General features: G+C 43.7%; 1 protein-coding gene across 7 annotated transcripts in view; it reads left to right on the top strand.

Annotated features, from left to right (window-relative positions):
* Positions 1-22058, top strand: part of CSE1L (chromosome segregation 1 like) — a 184244-nt gene that overhangs the window by 30752 nt on the left and 131434 nt on the right. For all 7 annotated transcript variants that reach the window (XM_029612426.1, XM_029612429.1, XM_029612428.1 and 4 more), the window contains 8 exons: positions 463-605; positions 1595-1696; positions 1781-1926; positions 14531-14621; positions 15113-15220; positions 15337-15429; positions 16873-17040; positions 17185-17314. In XM_029612426.1, the coding sequence (XP_029468286.1) occupies positions 463-605; positions 1595-1696; positions 1781-1926; positions 14531-14621; positions 15113-15220; positions 15337-15429; positions 16873-17040; positions 17185-17314 (981 nt within the window). The remainder of the gene's footprint in view (positions 1-462; positions 606-1594; positions 1697-1780; positions 1927-14530; positions 14622-15112; positions 15221-15336; positions 15430-16872; positions 17041-17184; positions 17315-22058) is intronic.

Below are 22058 nucleotides of genomic sequence, written 5' to 3'. Positions count from 1 at the left end.
CTTGCACACAACCCAAACAATGGTCCAACCCTCTAAGGTATTTTCTATAATGTTTTATCTTAATCAGGTGAACAGTGTTGTGAACAGTGTCTGCTTCCATGGGATTGTTTTTGGAAGCACTCTGGTTTAAAAAGGAGCATTTGTTTTGAGTACTTGTGGTGGCATTAACATGCCAAAGTTAACTTATTACAGATAATACTACCAGGCTGAGGTCAGCATGGATGCATGTTAAGAGGTGACTTCAACTAACCTGTTGATCTGACTCCATCTGTTGGTTGGCTGCATAACCCATTTGTCTGGACTGGTTTGACTGTATTTAAGCAAAGGAAATTATCAAATAAGAGCTAATTTCACCTTGAGATCTATTTATTCTGTCCTAATTAAGTTGATTTTGTGAACTAACATTTGTGCATTTCAGTAGAATGCTTTTCAGGAACTCATATTGCAAGATTTTTTTTCCAGCTGAGAAGTTTCTTGAATCGGTTGAAGGAAACCAGAATTACCCATTGTTACTTTTAACCCTGCTAGAGAAGTCCCAAGATAATGTCATCAAAGTGTGTTCCTCTGTAACATTCAAGAACTATATTAAAAGGAACTGGAGAATTGTAGGTATCTTAGTGAATTTGACAAATATAAACTGTAAGATATGTTAATTACTGTAGACAAAATTGCATTCATAATAGGGGGAAGGGATTGGTATAATGATAGATACAGGAACATAAAAACATTTACTGATATGGTCCTTGACTGTGTGGAGTAGTATCATTGAGATGGTAATTGCACCTGAGAGTTAGAGGCATAAATGGCATGAAAAGGTGAGGCACTTAATTAAAAAGGAGGGTAGTAGGGGCCTTTAAGTCCTTTAATTTTAGGAAATAAAAATAAGCATAAAGTGAAATATTTGAGAGCAGCTGTTGTATAGCAGCAGTGTGTGAAATGAGGATGGACTGGTTTTTTTTTAAATAATTTTTATTTGTGTAGCAATCATGATACCTTCTGAAATGAAGAAGGCTTTCACTGTGTGTATAGAGTATAGTATATAGCATTAAAAGAATATGGAAAACAGCTTTGCTGGTATAAGTGTTTTGTACAGAAGTATTTCTATAATTGCTTGAAAGATACCATGTTAAAGAAATTAGCTAGTACAGGTGCAGTTTAGTTTTAATAGATTGGTGCTGACTTTAACGCAGATAGAGATAGTTGAGCTTTCATGCTTTTGTGTTTTCCATGGATGAGCTATACATTTCTTTAAATACTACTCTAGTCGTTTTTGGTAATGAACTGCAAGATAATACATTATTGCAGAACTGGTCATGGATAGAAAATGATGTGCAGTTAGCTTGGTGACCAAGCAGTTGGTGTGTTAGGTTCAGGTATTAGTTCTGATGCCCATGTACTGCATAGGCTGTATTTAACAGGAAAAGGCACAGAAGGTTTTGACCTCCAGAGGAGACTAGGAGCATGAAATTGACTTGCTTGGTGTAGCTGTCAAAGTAGATGCAGGTAAAAAAAAAAAAAAAAAGAAAAGATGGGCATGGGGAAGTAATCACTGCATCAGTTTTAATCTGACTTTTATTTAAATTTTTATTTTAAGATTGAGGATGAACCTAATAAAATTTGTGAAGCTGATAGAATAGCAATTAAAGCCAACATTGTACACTTGATGCTTAGCAGTCCAGAACAAATTCAAAAGCAGGTAAGGAATTAAAATTATGAATTGGATTAGTGCTTTGACTAATGACATCCTAAGAACCTTACCAGAGTTGTATTTCCTTTGTAGCTTAGTGATGCAATTAGTATTATTGGCAGAGAAGATTTCCCTCAGAAATGGCCAGATCTCCTAAGAGAAATGGTGAATCGTTTTCAGAGTGGAGACTTCCACGTTATTAATGGAGTTCTTCGCACAGCACACTCCTTATTCAAAAGGTATTGCATTTAATACTAATTTTTAAGAGTTAGATACATGCTTTTTTTTGTGGGGGGGGGGAGGGGGAGTGCATTGCTTTCATAATTTATATTAAGCAGAACATGCCTGCAAAATATTAATTTGCTTCTAGATGTAATGTTGCTATTATGAAAATGTTGCTGTCTTATAGGCTTTCAAAGAAAATGGTGTGGTGGTCAAGACATTTGCTATATAAAATGTCTACTGCATAAGAAAAATGGGCAGAATGGTGCAGAAAATTGATCCATTAGCTAGAGACATTTTTAGATATTTTTGGTCATTAAGAAAGCTGAATTGGCCATGCTCCATGCGTGATGTCATCAGGTGGCACAAGTTGGACATGTCTCAAAACTTGTAGAGTTTTTAGCTCTACTGGGCATACGCATTTCCCACACATCACATTGTAGAAGTCTCCTTGGTCTTGTTTTGCCTGTGGCTTTGCAAGAATGGCTGGAACTCTCTCTTGCAGGCCTTTTCCTTCTCAGATTTTTCACAAAAAGCACTTTTTCCTAGCATGTAGCTAGATGGTTATGTTCCCTTGCCAGCAGATGGAGACAGGTTTCAAAGTAGTGTCCTCAGCCCTTCAGTATTTCTCCATCTCCAGCAGATGGTGAGCGTAATTCTCCCTATGGGGATTGCTGTACTTTTTGAAAGGAGAAATTCTACATTTAAACTGGAGAAAAATTTGAGCCCCGCTCTCCTGGGGTGATACCTAAAGGTCCCTCTCCCAGTTGAGAATTCCTGAGGCGCTTTCCGAGATCCCTCAGAGGTGTGCCTTGGTCTGGTAGCTGGTTCCCAGCGTGGACTTTGCTGCTTAAGCAGCTGAAAGGCAGTGGGTGCAGGAAAAAGAGTGCGGCGGTGACTGCCAAAGCCCTCTCCCCCTTGAGATGGAGACCATCTCTGTACTCAGCAGGTAAGTGCTAAGCCCAGGTAAGTTTAAAAAAAAATATTTACCTCCCGATTCAGATGCATTTGGAGGGGCTCTGTAAACTTCCTTTGGTCTCCTTGCTCGGCATGTCGTACCGATGTCGTTCCCAATCCTGTTGGGGTAAGGGGAAGTGGGCTTCTGAGCAGGTTGAGCGGCCCTGTGGTGGTCTAGGCCCTGCTTTAGGCTGAGTCGGCACACTGTACAGTAGACCGTGACGGCACCATCTTGCACGACTTCGTGCATGCTGTATTGCCCTCCATAGAGTGTCGGTATGCGCAGTACACATTGTCACGTGGTTACATACACGCATGCCCTACTGAGCATAGAATAAAGTAAAGCCGGGCGCATAGGCTGTGCGTGTGCCTCGCTGCAGCCTGCATAGGTGCCCGAAATCTATGTGCATAAAATTTTAAGCGCAAGCAGACTGAACACAGTTACTGCCGCCAGTGGTTCCGGCTGCTTGTCATAGTAGGGCTTCACAGCCTGATCTTGATTCCAGCTTATGTCGGCACTATTTATTTATTTATTTATTTCAGATTTTTATATACCGGCATTCGAGACAGCAGTCACATCGTGCTGGTTCACATAAAACAGGGGTGCATAGTAAACATAACTATAACAATGGTGTTGAAAAGGCAGTGACATATAACAGGGTGATAAGAACTTGGCTGAGAAGGAAGAGAAAGGAAAGGTTATTAAAATTCACACAGGTAAACGATAGAAGATAAGGATGACCATGGTGTATTTGGAGATTAGTTAACCGAGTTGGAGAATAGTTAACCATGTTGGAGATTAGTTAACCATGGTATAGTTGGAGATTAGGGGTGGCTTGGTGGTGTTCTATCAATTGGCATCCGGGAAAGCTTGTGTGAATATCCAGGTCTTTAGTCTTTTTTTGAAAGTTGAGATGCATGGTTCTGTTCTTAGATTTGACGGGATGGAGTTCCATAACGGTGGAATGGCTGTAGAGAAAGCCCGGTCTCTTAGTGTGCAGTGTCTGGTGGATTTGGACGGTGGTACCTGTAGCGATCCCCTGTATGCATCTCTTGTCGGTCTTGACGAATTATGTAGTCGGAGAGGGATCTGTAGGTCAATGGGGGCCAGTTGGTTGATGTTTTTGTATGTGGTAAGCATGGCCTTGTATATTATTCTAAAGTGTATAGGTAGCCAATGGAGGCTCTTTAGAATGGGGGTTATGTGGTCCCTTCTCCTGGTATTTGTCAGAATTCGTGCAGCTGCATTTTGCACCATCTGAAGCGGTTTGGTGTATGACGCGGGCAGGCCAAGTAGGATGGTGTTACAATAGTCTAATTTTGAAAAAATGATTGCTTGTAGGATGGTTCTGAAATCTTGGGCATGGAAAAGTGGTCTAATTCTTTTCAGCACTTGTAGTTGGTAGAAACAGTCTTTGGTGGTTTTGTTAATAGTGGCTTTGAAATTCAGGCGATTATCAATTAAGACTCCTAGGTCTCTCACTTGTGTGATTGTTGGCGTGGCTTGTTGTGCAGAGGTGATGGTGCTGTTTTCTGAGGAAGTCCAGGGAGAGTTGGTCTCCCTGGCTTTGCTAAGCCCAGCTCCTCCCATTCAAAAGATAGATCAGCCACAGCCTTAACTGGAAGTACCCCAAATCTGAGTACCCCCAGGACTGGGTCATTCATGGGAGAGGGAAATTCAGCGGCACCTACCTCAGTACCTTTTGGGCTAGGCATGGACCCGGCTGCTTTCTCTTGGGTGGAATTTTTCCAGGGCTTTCAAGCCTTCGTATAGGTGCAGTCTGCTATCTCATTTGCCCCTCTCCAGATGGAACCTCCTCAGCCGGTAAGCCCTCCCTCTCCCAGTCCTATCGCAGACCTCGAGGCATTCCTCGCCTCACCAAAGGTATCCCTAGCAGGGAACCAGACAGCACAGATGAAGAGGAGGATACAGATTCCTTGGAAGATGGGGAAATTCTCCTGGTTTAGAACCGTATAGGACCATGTTACGGTTTTTCCATAGAGACGAATTGCCGGCCCTGGTTTCCCAAACCCTGAAGATGTTGGGCGTTCCTGGGGCGGACTCTGTGATGGAACCAAATAATCCCATTTTGATTTCCCTACGGAAAGCCTCTTGCTACTTTTCAGTACTGGAAGCCATTCAGGAGTTGATTGACCTGGAATAGGATGCCCCAGAAGCAAATTTTAAAAAGGGACGAGCGTTAGAAACGCTATACCCACTGGATCCGGCAGTGAGAGAGTATTTGCGTTTTCCTAAAGTGGATGTTCTGGTCTGTGCTGTCTCTAAGTGAACAACTATCCCAGTGGAGGGAGGAGCGGCCTTAAAGGATGTGCACGATAGATGAATGGAGTCCATCCTTAAAAGGCCTTTGACGCAGTAGTAATGACCTTATAAACTTCTTCGTGTTGTGCCCTGGTAGCTTGCTCATGCTTGCTCCTCTTTCGAGAGGTGGATGACTTGGGGGCGAATTCCAGAGTGGTATTGGAACCCGCTGACGTGGGCTCTGACATAGGCTATACTTTGGCCAGAGGAGTAGCCTCAGTGGTGGCAGCCAGAAGACAGCTATGGCTGCGGAATTGGTCAGCAGATGCAACTTCCAAGGCAAATCTTACAAAGATTTGCCTTGGAAGTTCACTCCTTTTCAGAAGATCACTCCTTTTCAGAAGCGAACTGGTAATGCTGCCCAGTAAATAGGACGAATCTCCACACAATCTATCACAAAAAAGGCTACTCTTCTCTGCAATATCCTCACTGACTAATCCCCCGACATTTGTGCAATAACAGAGACCTGGCTAAAGAACTCAGACACCGCTATAATAAACCAACTACCTACTGAAGAATATAACATCTTCTCCATTCCTAGAGGTAAAAAGAAAGGAGGTGGACTCCTCCTTGCAGCAAAAAAGAAATACAATCTTGCTCTGCAATCCATTTTACCTCCTCACAGGCTTGAAATCGGGCTCTTTAAGTCCAAGGATCTACAAATCTGCCTAATCTATGCCCCCCCCTGGCATTTTAGAAAACAACCCCTCACCACTAACTGAATACATTTCCAAATACATCAACATTAATATCCCCACTATCATCCTAGGTGACTTAAATCTACACTTTGACCGCTCACCGCTTTCACCAGCCAGTGAAGCCACCCTGGCCTCCCTAAACGCACTTGGATTTAGACAAACAGTATTGAGCCCTACACACAAAGCTGGGGACACTCTTGATGTCATTTTTACGAATTCACTTATCCAAACTGTCTCTCCACAATGCACCCCTATTCCCTGGTCAGACCACTACCGGATTGACACTTCCTGCACGATTAAATGCACTCCCCACATGCCTAACCACAATAAGAAAACTATAACATTCCATAAACATTGCAAATCTGAAGACATTATGATCTCACTATCAGAAGACCTCAATAAGTTAGATCTCACTGATGCCAACTCAGCATGTTCCTCCTGGCACCAAATCACCAGCAATATTGCAAATAAACTGTGTCCACTAATCTCGAAAGAAATCAACACGGAGAAGAAAGACAGACAAGACCGTGGTACACCCCTGATCTGAGAGTGATGAAAACGGAACTACGTAAAATGGAAAAGAAATGGCGTAGAAACCAAGACCCAGCGCTACTTTTAAAGTTCCACTCTCTTCTACACGAATACCGGAAAAATACAGACAAAACCAAGAAAGACTATTACGCATCAAGGATTCATCAATACCATTTCAACCCACGTGCACTCTTCCAATATGTATCTAGCATTATTATGCCTCCAACAAACGTTAACTCAGATAATGAGGACGAAAACAAATGTGAAAAACTAGCTGCTTACTTTCATGACAAAATAGATAAACTCATGGCACACTTTACCACCTCCCCCCTTCCTGTCAACTCACCTACTGCCAACGCACACATCACTACACCCACTCACAACGCACACATACACAACCCAAATACAACCATACCACTCTGCCACCCTTACAAACTTTGAAACCACTACTCCTCTAGAAATAGAAGCTATCCTCAAAAAGATTAAACCAGCTATGCACCCCTTTGATATCATACCCACTAAAACACTCCTTTCTTCTCCTGCAAGGATTGCCAAACCCATTTCCAAGATTCTCAACAAATCTATCACTTCTGGACTGGTACCCACTCAACTCAAGCATGCCATAATAAAACCGACCCTCAAAAAAGCGGACTTGGACCCTACTGAACCATCTAACTATTGCCCAGTTTCGAACCTTCCTTTCCTGTCCAAAATAATGGAGAAAATCATAAACAAGCAACTCACAGAATTTCTAATTGAACTTCAATTACTACTTCCATCCCAGTATGGATTCCGCAAGAATCATAGTACCGAAACCCTGCTCCTGTCTTTCAGAATTAATACTAAAAACACTAGACACGGGTCACTCTTACATTCTTGCTCTGCTTGACATATCATCTGCATTTGACACGGTCAATCACTATACCCTTATCACCCGCCTATCTCAAATTGGAATCTCTGGCTCTGCCCTTTGCTGGCTCCATTCTTATCTTAATGAGAGAAAATACAATGTTAAAATTGGCCGCCACGAATCCAAACCTAGAAAACTGCAACAAGGAGTACCTCAAGGATCCTCTCTCTCATCAACACTGTTTAATATCTACCTTATCCCCCTATGTCAACTCTTGATGAAACTTGGATTCCTGCACTTCATATACGCAGATGATGTACAGATCCTCATCCCCATTAAGGACTCTCTACCTAATGCTCTGAAAAACTGGGATACTGCCCTTGCAGAAATAAAGAATATACTCACCGAAAATTTTCTAGCAATCAATACCAGCAAAACAGAACTTCTCATCATCTCCCCACAAAGCAACATCCCCCTCAACCCTACCAATTATCCACAAGCTGACCCTCTCGCCGTACAGCAGGTCCGCAGCCTCGGTATTATCATAGACAACCATTTCTCATTAAAAAAATTCATTGCGGCCACTGTTAAAAACGGCTTCTTTAAACTCCATACTATGAAAAGAATCAGATCTCTCCTACACCCGCACGACTTCCGAACAGTTCTACAAGCTACAATATTGTCAAAATTGGACTACTGTAATTCTATTCTGCTTGGACTGCCAAATAATTCGCTACAAAACGCAGCCGCCCGAATACTCACCAACGCACATCGCCATGATCACATTACGCCGGTACTCCAATACCTTCACTGGCTACCAGTAGTATCTAGGATTACATACAAAGTCCTTACCTTGAAGCTCCAGGGAGGAAGATTCAGAACCAATGTCAGGAAGTATTTCTTCACGGAGAGGGTGGTGGATGCCTGGAATGCCCTTCCGAAGGAAGTGGTGAAGACCAGAACTGTGAAGGACTTCAAAGGGGCGTGGGATAAACACTGTGGATCCATAAAATCAAGAGGCCGTCAATAAAGAGTGGGTGGCTCGCCAGAATGACTGCTACTGACTGGAGATAATACCCTTATTCAATAAACATACACATGGTTACTGTGACTCCAACATCGCTCTAAGCTACAACAGCAAGAGGAAATGTGGAAAAAAGGATTCGCACTCACAAAGTGGGGAGTAGCTGGCTTGTTACGGCGGTTACTACCCCAAACCAAATAAGCCTGATACTTCACTTTCAATGCATATCCAGCATAGCTCTCTGCTTCAACGGCAGGGGAGAAGAAAAACTGATACTTCACGCATATCCAGCATAGCTCTCTGCTTCAATGGCAGGTGAGAAGAAAAACTGATACTTCACGCATATCCAGCATAGCTCTCTGCTTCAACGGCAGGGGAGAAGAAAAACTGATACTTCACGCATATCCAGCATAGCTCTCTGCTTCAACAGCAGGGGAGAAGAAAAAAGGATTCGCACTCACAAAGCGGGGAGTAGCTGGCTTGTTACGGCGGTTACTACCCCAAACCAAATAAGCCTGATACTTCACTTTCAATGCATATCCAGCATAGCTCTCTGCTTCAACGGCAGGGGAGAAGAAAAACTGATACTTCACGCATATCCAGCATAGCTCTCTGCTTCAACGGCAGGGGAGAAGAAAAACTGATACTTCACGCATATCCAGCATAGCTTTCTGCTTCAACGGCAGGGGAGAAGAAAAACTGATACTACACGCATATCCAGCATAGCTCTCTGCTTCAACGGCAGGGGAGAAGAAAAACTGATACTTCACGCATATCCAGCATAGCTTTCTGCTTCAACGGCAGGGGAGAAGAAAAACTGATACTACACGCATATCCAGCATAGCTCCCTGCTTCAACGGCAGGGGAGAAGAAAAACAACCAATAAGGGCTGAATAACACAGTCTGGGTAAAACAAATAAGCATGGGTGTAGCTTGCTTATTGCGGCGGTTACTTCCCCTACTACCCATAACTAATCAAGCTTGATATTTCACTTGGTTGCAGCTCCATCACTGCTCTCTACATTAATGGTGGGGGTGGAAGGGAAATAGAACCAAAGAGCTAAGAGAAACAGATAAGTATGAGAAAAAAAAATGTGAAGCTTGCTGGGCAGACTGGATGGGCCGTTTGGTCTTCTTCTGCCGTCATTTCTATGTTTCTATGTTTCTTACCCTCATACACAAATCCATCTACAACCAAGAAATGCAATGGTTCTCTGACCATTTTACATTCCACAAATCCAATAGACCTACAAGAACAATGCACCAAGCCAAACTAAAGACTCCCACGCTCAAACATATTAAACATGTTTCCACGAGAGAACGATCATTTACCATAGCAGGAACCAACTTTTGGAATAAAATGCCCACAGACCTGCGCCTGGAGCCCTGCCACAAGAAAATCAAACAAAACTTAAAAACTTGGCTTTTCAGAAAAGCTTATACACAATGACCTCCTACTCCTCAAACAGCCGTCCTACTTTAAACAGCCATCCTCTCCTCCCCCATTCCTTCTTACACTTTAATTCTAAGGTCTCCCTTTCTGGTAAAATCATTTGAATACATAATGTTCTTTCATACACTCCTTACCCCTCACCTATTACATCCCAATTCTTTCACCTCTAACTGCATTTGATTGAATGTACCTAATTATACATAGTTTGTATATTATTATTTGTACCTAATGCACCTAATCATATATAGTTTCTCCCATGAGATTAGGCGGGATTAAATTGTACTATATGTTGATTTATTGCCCTGTTCATTGACCGTATTGATATATATACCTGTTCTTTCTGAATTGATTGTAAAGCCTGTTGCTAAATTATTGTTCATTGTAAACCGAGGTGATGTTTGAAACGTGCCGCGGTATATAAAAAAACTTTAAATAAATAAATAGAATTTTACAGTACTCCTCGGGATGTATTCATGTCTTCTTGCCACTCCCAGCACAAGAAGCATGCAGTGGAGACTACTCTTTTAAGGCTCCACAAGATGAGGACTATAATCCCAGTACCTGCGACCCAGGAAAATACGGGTTGTTATTCCATTTATTTCATCATACCCAAGAAAGAAGGTTCCTTTTGCTCCATCCTGGACCTCAAGAGCGTCAGCCGACATCTGAGAGTGAATCATTTCTGCATGGAAACCCTATGCTCCGTGATAATGACTGTACAATCAGGAAAGTTCTTAACCTCCCTGGACCTATCTGAGGCCTACCTACGTGTTCCAATCCGTCAAGAACACAGTTTCCTATGCTTTGCGGTACTGGGCTGCCGTTATCAGTTCTGGGCACTGCCCTTTGGCCTGGCCACTGCCCCCAGAACATTTTCCACGATTATGGTCATGGTAGCGGCAGCGTTAAGAAAAGAGGGAATCCTGGTGCACCTGTACTTGGATGACTCGTTGATCTGGGCCAAGTCAGTGGAAGAGAGTCTCTGGGTGACCAACAGGGTGACCACCTTGCTTCAGGAACTCGATAAGGGCATAAACCTGGACTAAAGCAGTCTCAAGCCCTCCCAGTCCTTGGAATATCTGGGAGTCTGGTTCAACACAAAGCGCAAGGCAAGGTCTTCCTTCCAACCACATGGATAAGGAAGTTGATGTCCCAAGTGTTTTAGTTGATGAGCACGATATGCCGGCATACATGCGACCACTTCAGTGCTCACTACTGTCATGTTGGAACCCGCAGTCTCAAGACTATTCGATTTGCCTCCACATACCCCTGTCCTCTCCGAACTGGCTGGTCCTCGCTACAGACGTGAGCCTCAGGGGCTAGGAAGCTCACTATCAGGAACTGAAGGCCCAGGGACGTTGGACCGAAGAAGAGGTCCTCTGGATCATCAACTGCCTGGAAGCCTGGGCAGTCAGATTGGCATGTCTACAATTCAGCCACAGACTCCAGAGTCAAGCGGTCCATGAAATGTCTGACAATGCAACGATGGTAGCCTACATCAACTGCCAGGGTTGGAACCAAGAGCCAGCAAGTTTCATAGGAGATAGATCTCCTTATGAAATGGGCAGAAATACATCTACAGATGATCTCCGCCTCCCACATCGCAGGAAAAGACAACATCAGAGCAGACTTTCTAAGCAGGGAGAGTCTTGATCCAGGAGAGTGGGTGTTGTCGGCCAAAGTTTGTTTGTTTGTTTGTTTTTAAATTGGCTTTACATTGGCAACCCTCCAGTCTTTAGGTACCATAGACAATTTTAATGATAGTTTCCAAATTACTAATAGCAAGCCTGCATTTTCAGTTTTTTCAGCACTGTCTGGTCTAGTTGATTTGCTACTTTTTAGTTTGTCGATTTGCCGTTGTACATCTTCCAGGTTCACTGAGATGTTTCAGTTCTGTAGAATCATCTCTGAATATCATTTCTGGCATGGGTATCTGTCTTATATCTTCCTTAGTGAAGACTGAAGCAAAGGATTAATTTAGTCTCTCTGCTATGGCTTTATCCCTAAATTCGACTGGCTGAGCCCCTGCCCTTCACTTTCAATCCTCCCAGAGAACACTCCGATCCACTAATTCTGGACTCATTCCTACTCCATCACCGAGAATGGCCCACCTGACCTCAACAAGGGAACGATCCCCAACAGTGGCAGATCCAACACTCTGGAACAGCCTACCACCTCAACTCAGGCTCAACCCCACAACCCAATCATTCAAAAAAAACCTAAAAACATGGCTCTTCCAAAAAGCATACCCAACTACCACCCACCACCCAACACATGAACACGATCTCTCCCCCACACACCTCCTACCCTCCTCCCTCAACACCCACATTAGATCTGCATAATCACACATTACAATGAACCCCAAAAACCTAAGCTTTCTTACTACACTCGATGCAAAGTTTTAACGATTTTCTCTGCCTCTAATATGTATCAGAATGTCTCCCCACAGACCAACTGTTATGCATGCTACAAAGTTTCAATGCAAAATGTTGTAAAGTCTCAATACTAAAAGTTATAAAATTCATTGCAACGTTAAAGTTCAATGTAAAATGTTAGAGTTAACTCTTAAATGTCACAATGTTACATTGTAAAACAATTTTACACTAATAGACTCCTCTGTTACACTGTAAACCGGTGTGATATGTCCGATGAACATTAGTATAGAAAACCAAAGAAAATAAATGTTTCCCTTTTACTCCTTGATCATCTAATGGTCCAGCTGACTCCCTCACAGACTTTTTACTTCGAATGTACCTGAAAAAGTTTTTGTTTTGCTTCCACTACAAGCTTCTTTTCAAATTCTCTTTGCCTTCCTTATGAATGCTTTGTATCTAACTTGCCACTGCTTATGCTATTTTCTTCATTCGGATCCCTTTTCCATTTCTTGAAAGATGTTCTTTTAGCTACTATGGCCTCTCTCACCTCACCTTTTAACATGCTGTTAGTTGTTTAACTTTCCTTCTATGGAAAGGAGCAGAAAGGTAGACTATTTTGCTCCATCCATCCCAGTCCTGAATGTTTTTCTAATCTCATGGGCAAAAGGTGTTCTCTATGCCTTCCAATTCCACTAATAGCCAAACAGTCCAAAAATACATACAGGATGGAGCCAAAATGCCCTAGCATGGCGGAGACAACCTTGGTATGTGCATTTCAAACAATTTTCAACAAACCCCCAGCAGGGCCTAGGGTGCAGTCCATCCCTTCTAACCCAGGAAAAGGGTTCTATCCTTCTTCTGCTCCAACCATGAACCTAACAGCATGGATGTTGAACACACAACCCTAGCTTATTTGAATTTATTAGATGAGATTCAAGAGGTTGTAGTATTAGCAAGAAAACCTTCCACCTGACTTAAATATGCTTTCAAGTGCAATTGTTACATCATTCCATCAATCCCTTCACTTGTGAACTTAGTTAGCTACTGTCATATGTATATCACCTTTCCCATACAGGTCTGGCAATATCTTTGATTTAAGTGCACATCAGTGCCATAGCGACCTATCATCTGTAGGCGAACAGATCTCCGATCTTTGTATACCCGTTTAATTTCCCAATTTATGAGGGGGCCTACCACATCTACACTCCCCAAAGTGAAAGCCTCCTGTACCCTGGGACATTAACTTTGTACTTAACAGCCTTACGGAAACCCCATTTGAGTCTCTGGACGCTGCTGACCTCAGGTTTCTGACCTGAAAAATGGTTGTCATAGTAGTGGTTACGTCCGCATGAACTGTTGGTGAACTACAAGCATTTGTGCAATTCCTTCCTTGTTTGCAACTTTTCCATGACAAGGTGGTCCTCTGCACACTCCCTAAGTTCCTACCAAAGGTAGGATCAGCCTTCCACATAAACCAACCCATCACTCTTCCAAACAATATTTTCCCCAAAACCACACAGAAAAGAGCGGGGGAAAAAGCCTCCATACCCTGGATTGTAAAAGAGCTGTGGCCTATTACAAACGCAAAAAGCAAGGGCATAGACTGTCTTCAACTATTTGTCATATGACCCAAATAGACTGGTATTGCCAGTAGCAAAATGTATCCTCTCAAACTGGATTACTTCTTGCATAAAATGCTGTTATGCTTCCAATTAGCTTTCCCTAACTCATCTAGTAAAGGCGCACCAGGTGCGTGCAACAGCAGATTCCATAGCGCACTTGTATAATGTGCCAGTTCAAGACATCTGCAGAACAGCCACCTGGTCATCAGTTCACACCTTCACATCCCACTACTGCCTAGACACGTTGGCAAATGCAGACAGTGCAGTAGGGCAGGCCATGTTAGGCCAGTTAACATCCATATAAAATGCTGTCCACAGAGGAGTCAGGGTTGCAAAAAAAAAAAAAGACTGATAACATGGCAGCAACCTTGAGCTTGGGACTTCCCATGGAGCATGGCTAATTCAGCCTGCTTATCAACAGAAAAATGCAAATTTGCTTACCATAAATGGTGTTTTCATTAGCCATGCGATCCTGCCCTCTTCCTAGGACAGCATTTTTCCTTCATAATCTGTTTACTGCTTTGATATGGACTGAGGAGACTTCTAGAATGTGAGCATGCAGGAACTGCCACACATGCCCAATAGAGCTAAAAGCTTTTCAAGTTCTGCCTTGTACTGCCTGATGATGTCACCCACAGAGCATAGCTAATGAGTCCTGCTTTTTTATGGAAAGCACTCTTTATGGTAAGTAAACTTGCTTTTTGGTTCAGATGGTTTTAATTTACTGGTAATAGCATGCTTTAGAATTCTTTGAAAGTAAATTATTAAATCTTCCATTCTTCTACTAGATACCGCCATGAATTTAAATCAAATGAATTATGGACAGAAATTAAACTTGTACTTGATGCCTTTGCAGAACCTTTGACAAATCTTTTTAAGGTATGTTACAACTTGGTAAATTTTCTCTGTTCTTGGAGGTGGCAATGAAAATACAGTTTAAATGAAGAAAATGCTGTTGAATATGAGAGAAATTAGGATAAGGAAAATGGTGATTCTGAAAAGACATTCTGTAGATTTTTATATTTTGTACTTTTAAGACTGAGAATATGGTGTTAGCTTATAAGAACAGACTAATTAGACTATTACATCAGCTCGTGTCTTTATTCATAATATTGTAATGCTTTTAACACTGATGTTAGTATATTGGGATTAACTTCTTAATCATAACCATCGGGTTGTTAGCATCGGGTTCAAGATTTAAACTTTCTAGTACAGCGATAATTCATGCAAAAATAGATGAATGATTGCACACACGTTTGTGGTGGTCTGCTAGGTCAGATTGCTCCTGGTGCCTATAAAACATGTCTCCAACTGATCTGTTCAAGTGCTAGCAGATAATGGTGATCATGGACTGCTTTCTTCTTTTCTAGGCCACCATTGAACTTTGCAATACCCATGCAAATGATGCTAGTGCTTTGAAAGTTCTCTTCTCATCTCTCATTCTGATTGCAAAACTGTTTTACAGCTTAAACTTTCAGGTAATTGAATTTCCTTTGTGGATTCTTTTGGAAAATTCTTAACCCGATGTTGAATTGGGGTTGTGTAGAAATCTTGGTTTTGTCCTCACTCATGATTGTCGTGCTTTCTCATTTAGGATCTGCCTGAATTTTTTGAAGACAACATGGAGACTTGGATGACAAATTTCCATAGCCTTTTAACTTTGGATAATAAACTTTTACAAACTGATGTAAGTGGTTTGTTTTTGTTTTGTTTATTTTTTAATTTATTAAACTTGTGCTGTATTATAAATGACTTTTACTTCAAATTAAGGTGCCACAATCTTTAGTCTCTGCTTTTCTCTCAAGTCTAGTTTGATAATTTATTGGAGGTTTGAAGAAGAGCATAGCATAAGAAATGCCATACTAGTTCAGAACAGTAGTCCATAGAGCCCAGCATGCTATCTCTTGAGAGTAGCCAGTAGATCCTAATGGGGAGATCGATTCCCTGTTGCTTATTCCTGTTTTGCAGCAGTACAAGATGGCATTACCCAAGTTTACCTGGCTAATAAGTTAATATTTCTGTCTTCCAGAAAGTTGTCCAAACCTTTTTTTTTAAACCCAGCTGTACTACTGACTTTGATCACATCCCCTGGCAGCCTAAATATGCATAGACTGAAAAAAATACTTTATTTTTAAATATGCTACTGGTTAATTTTTTTTATGGAATGTTCTTTAAAAAAACCCAAAACAAAACTTTGACAGATTTACCTTTATCAAAATTTGAGTCTTCAGTTACATGAATTGATGCATGGAATTCTTAAAGTTAGACCAATTGGATACATTTTAAGAGTATATCTAAATGTTTGTTCTAAATTCTATTTTATTATGTTGATTTTATGCTAATTCAATTTTATTGTCATTTTGTTTTATTGTAATTTTATTACTGTTGTAAGCCGTTATGGCTACACCAAATGACTGTATACAAAATCAGTAAATAAAAATACTCATGTGGGTCACAGTGAAAGATTGGATATCCCTGCTGTTTTTCTGTTTACAAGTGGAGCACTTATATGCAGGCTAAAGTGAGATTCATGACTTTTCAAGAGGCACCTCATGCTGGGACTCTACATTTCCTAACTTTTTTACATTTTTGTTTGCCTTTTTTCTTATCACTTTTTTTTTTCTGTCCTTAAGAGTTTGTCAAAACTTCTAATGTTAGGCTGAATGCTAAAATATTTACCTGCTTAAAAGTCCTACCATGCTGGTTACAAGTTGTGCCCAGCTTGTTGCTAGGTAGGGTAGCTAGTAAGGGGGAGAAAGAAACAAGCAAAGTAAGTGGGATAGGCTGTGGAAATGATAGATAAAATGTAGCCACTTAAATTCTTATAATAAAATTCATCAGTGTTCAAAGATTACATGAGAAGAAAAGGAGAATAATACTTGTTAAAGAAAACATTCTAAAATGACTCTTTGATTCCTAAATGTTTAGGAAATCATCCTATGTTGAGCTTCTGGAGAGATAGTTAATTGGATATGGTTTGTCTTCAGGCTCTGTCAGATGTAGCGAAGGAATTTGTGTGTTGAGGCTTTTATTTTTCATATGCTCAGTGGGGAGAACTTACACAGGAGAGCCTGCCAACAGTAGGAATTTCTCTTATCGGTGATATTTTGTATTGGGATTTTTCTGTAAGGATGAAGAGGAAGCTGGATTGTTGGAGCTACTGAAATCGCAAATCTGTGACAATGCTGCGTTATATGCTCAGAAATACGATGAAGAGTTTCAGCCATACCTACCCCGTTTTGTCACAGCAATCTGGAATTTGTTAGTCACAACAGGACAGGAAGTCAAATATGATTTGGTAGGTAGAATAATTTAAAGTTGCTGTAGACTGTTTAAGAAAAACATATTTCCTGTTTGTACCCCAGATCAGTCCAGACAAATGAGTGTTTTGCTAAGTGTTGCTGTTTTGCTTTGTTTTTTTTTTCTTTTTTTACTTTCTCAGTTGGTAAGTAACGCGATTCAGTTCCTAGCATCGGTTTGTGAAAGACCTCATTACAAGCATCTTTTTGAAGATCCAAATACACTGACCAGTATCTGTGAAAAAGTTATTGTGCCCAACATGGAGTTCAGAGGTAAGAATTTGGAAATGATTGCCAATCATTTAGCACAGTCAAGCAAGATTTGATTGAGCAGATAAAGTGCTAAGTATACAGTCTGATCATTTAAAAAAAAAAAAAAAAAGAAAAGAAATGGGATCTAATTTAACTTATTAGAACAGTTGAAATTGTCTAAAAATTACATGTGGTGGGAGTCAGGTTGAGGCGGACACTAATCCTAGAATTATACCCAAGACTAGACATTTAACTTTCAGTTCACTATTTTTCCCTCTCATAATTGCTAACTGGTATAAAACAAGTACTTCACAATTCACTGAGTTCTGTTTTAGAGTGAAAATTGGTTATTTCCTAGTGTGTAGCAGATAGACTCAGGACCAATGGGTATAGTGTGCACCTGATAGCAGTTTGAGACTGATCAGATTTCAATCTGACGTCAGTCCTAGTATATATACCCCTGCAGGACGCCATGCTCCTCAGTATTTTCTGTCTCCATAGCAGTTCGGGACTCTGTACACGCTTGCACAGCGTTAGAGTATTCTATCCAAAGAAATACAAAACAAGAAGAAATCTTACCTCTACAGACGATCCCCGCTCTCCTCCAGTGATACCTACGGGTCCCTCCCCTAGTTGAGAATTCCTGAGGTGATTTCTGCGATCCCTCAGTGGTAAGCCTCTGTCCAGCAGCCGGTTCCCAGCATGGACTTAGCCCCCAACATTGGGTGCAGCTGAGAGGCAGCAAGTGCAACTTTGAGCACGGCGGTGAAGGTACTTTTTCCTCTCCCCCCGCAGCCAGAGACTGGGAAATTCCGAGACAAGGTAAGGTAGAAAACTTCCTAAAAGTCTCTGGTCTCCGAGGCTCGAAGAGCTGCACAGATCGCCAGCTGGTGTCAGTGCCATCGGGTTGATCAGCCTTTCCGGGCTAGACCCTGGTCCGATACAAGGGTCCTCCCTCGTGGAGACCTGCCGAGGTGGTAGCCATATTGCTTGCGTGGTCGCTGTTGCCATTTTCGCCTGATCGCCGCCCTGTCCGCCGATGCGAGCCGTGCGCACACGGGCGCACGCATAAGTGCTGTGCTCACAGCAGCGCGCACATCTTCTTGAGCGTGTATTCGACCTACATGCACAAATTAGGCACACCCGGAGTCTTGAACGCACAAACTGGAGGTTTCTGCAATCCTGCGCGCACAAACCATGGCACCACCGGACAAGAAGCTCAAGGCTCAGGGCCTCTGCCCAGCATGCCACATTAGAGCTGCGCAGCATGAAGAGGCCACGGCCTTGTGTATACAGTGCGAGGAGGCCCTGGGTGATCCAGCCCAAGGTCCTCCCCAGTCGGTACTGGGATCCGGATCCACTGACAGTACACCGGACCTAGCTACCCCCAGCAGGAGCTTCCTTCAAACAGGCTCCCCGGGGACGCAGCACCTCACAATTTAGACCCAGCATCTTTCTCCTGGTTAGAATTCTTAAAAGGCCTACATACCTTTGTCCACATGCAACCGGCGCCCCCAATGACACAGCCACAGCCTCCCCCAGAGGACCCTAACATCCCGGGACCCTCTAAACCCAGAGAAGTGCCTCGCCCGCCCAAAAGCCCCAGCATTGGGGGACATGGACACCTCTGATGAGGATCAAGACAGTACACCTTACCGAACCATGAGGCGGTTCTTCGCCAAAGACGAGCTTTCATATCTTGTGGCGCACAACTTGAATGAGCTCGCTATCCCAGGCATAAGTGCCACAGTGGATCCTAAGACTCCGCCAAACCTTCTGCCATTTTCCTTTGCTACAAGCTGTCCAACAGCTGATTGACCTGGAATGGGAGTCTCTGGAGGCCATATTCAAAGGGGGGCAGACCCTGGCAGCCATGTACCCCCTGGACCCCGCTGCCAAAGATCTCCTGGCATTCCCCAAAGTAGATGCCATGGTCTGCGCGGTCGCAAAGCGCACTACCATCCCAGTCAAGGGAGGAGCGGCACTCAAGGATGCCCAGGACAGAATTCTGGAATCCATCCTCACAGTCATTCGACGTTTCAGCTATGTCACTACAGATCGCGGCCTGCTGTGGTGACACGCGCCTGCTTATCTAAGACCAGGAACGCCACCATGCCCGTCGAAGCACTAGAACCAGTAGTATCATTCCTCACGGATGCGACCTCCAATCTGGTACGCACTGCAGCCAGGGGCATTTCGTCCGTTGTGGCAGCCAGAAGACAACTCTGGCTTCGAAGCTGGTCAGCCGACGCGACTCATGAGAATGCCCTTTAAGGGAACCCTCCTGTTCGGAAGCGAACTGCAAAAGTTAGCCTACAAATGAGGCGAATCCCCACTATTGCGGCTACCGGAGGACAAGAACGAGAAGCCAGCGCCCCTCTCCCTGAACATCTAAGGGCAGGGGATCACAGCGCTTCAAACTGTTCAAGAGTGCATATCAAGCATCTCGCCCCGCAGGCAGGGGCCAGTCCTTTCGGAACAAGCACAACAAAAGGGGAGCCGGCTTTGGTCCAGGCACCAGCCGTACCCCGCAATGAAAATAAGCCGGCCCATCCACAGGAAGAAGCCATAGGGGGCAGGCTTGCCCTATTCTACCAAAGATGGGTCGAGAACTTCGGACAAGTGGATCCTAACCATCATTCGAGAGGGATATCTGGACTTCCACAACATCCCTCCGGACAAATTTGTGAAATCTCCCTGCCATGACCCCTCCAAGAGGACGGCAGTGGAAACCACGCTGACCAAATTGCTTGCCTTAAAGGCCACAACGCCGGTGCCCACGCAACAACAAAATACTGGGCACTATTCCATCTATTTTATCGTTCCCAAGAAAGAGGGCATGTTCCAACCCATCCTGGACCTCAAGTCCGTCAACCGTCACCTGAGGGTCCCTCGCTTCCGCATGGAAACTCTACGCTCGGTCATAAGGGTGATACAGCCGGGAGAATTCCTCACATCCCTGGATCTGTCAGAAGCCTACCTGCACATCCCAGTCCACCACGAGCATCAGCATTTTCTGCACTTCGCGATCCTGGACCACCACTACCAGTTCTGGGCACTACCCTTCGGGCTAGCCACAGCGCCCCGAACATTCACCAAAATCATGATGGTAGTGGTGGCGACGCTGAGTAAAGAAGGAATCCTTGTACACCCATATCTGGACGATTGGCTAATCAGGGCAAAATCCCCAGAGGAAAGTCATCAGGCAACCACCAGAGTCAAAACTCTATTGGAGAACCTTGGGTGGGTGGTCAACACGAACAAGAGCTGTCTGCAGCTCTCCCAATCTCTGGAATACCTGGGAGTCCGGTTTGACACCAGACAAAACAAGATCATCCTAACTCCTACAAGGAGAAAAAAACTGATGAAAAAAATTGCAAAACCTGTTAAGCAGTCTTCGCCCCAAAGTGTGGGACTACCTCAAAGTCCTCGGCCTCATGTCATCCACACTGGAAGTGATCCCATGGGCAAGAGCTCACATGCGGCCCCTACAACGTTCCCTACTGTCACTATGGAATCCAATGTCCCAGAGCTACTCTGTCCGCCTCCAGCTCCCGGAGGAAGTTCGAACCCAGCTACAACAGTGGCCTACATCAACTGCCAGAGAGGATCCAGGAGCCAACAGGTGTCCCTGGAAATAGACCCCCTAATGTCGTGGGCGGAATCAAACCTATGAGAGATATGATGTCCAACAACGTATATCGGTATAGAAAAATCCTTAAATAAAATAAAAAATCTCAGCCGCCCACATTGCGGGAAAAGACAACATCACTGCGGACTACCTCAGCAGAGAAAGTCTAGACCCAGGGGAATGGAGGCTGTTGGCTACAGCCTTCCAGTTGATAGTAAACCGCTGAGAAACACCAGCCTTGGACCTCCTGGCAACCCGGTCCAACACACAAGTTCCCAACTTCTTCAGTCGCAGACTGGAACCACAATCCCAAGGAATCGATGCCCTCGTCCAGGCCTGGCTATAGGAAATTCTGCTATACACCTTCCCTCCGTGGCCGCTACTGGGCGGGATCATCTGCAAGATAGAACACTACAAGGGACCAGTACTTCTAGTGGTCCCGGACTGGCCAAGAAGGCCTTGGTACGCAGACATGTGAAGACTACTGACAGGGAGCCCTCTCCCTCTGCCTCCGAACAGGGATCTGCTCCAACAAGGCCCGATCCTCCACGAAGACCCAACTCGATTCTCACTTACTGTCTGGCCATTGAGAGGACTTGCCTGAATAAGAGCAGAATCTCGGGGGCAGTGATTGACACCCTGCTCCGAGCACGCAAGTTCTCCACTTCTCTAACATACATAAGGATATGGAGAATATTTGAAGCCTGTTGTGGAGACCGCGACATCCTCCCGCGATTCTGGAATTCCCGCAGAAAGGCTTTCAGAAGGGGTTCTCTCTCAACTCCATCAAGGTGCAGGTGGCTGCGTTGGCATGCTACAGAGCCAAGATGGGATGGCGGCAGCCTAGCCTCTCACCCGGACGTCTCCCACTTCCTGAAAGGGGTCAAACAGATCCGACCACCCCTAAAGTGGCCGGTGTCTCTCTGGAATCTCAATCTAGTCCTAGACTTCCTAGTGGGAACCTCCTTCAGACCCTTCTGTAGTCTGTCCCTCCGACTACTAACATTGAAGACTGCATTTCTAGTTGCAGTCTGTTCAACCTATCGCATCTCCGAGCTTCAAGCACTGTCCTGTCGAGAACCGTTCCTCAGGTTCACACCGGGATCCATACAGCTACGCAAGGTCTCTTCTTTC

This window comes from Rhinatrema bivittatum, chromosome 8 (assembly GCF_901001135.1).
Source record: "Rhinatrema bivittatum chromosome 8, aRhiBiv1.1, whole genome shotgun sequence".
Lineage (NCBI taxonomy): Eukaryota > Metazoa > Chordata > Amphibia > Gymnophiona > Rhinatrematidae > Rhinatrema > Rhinatrema bivittatum.
Note: the sequence above shows the minus strand (reverse complement) of the source record. Positions and strands in the feature narration are given on the sequence as shown.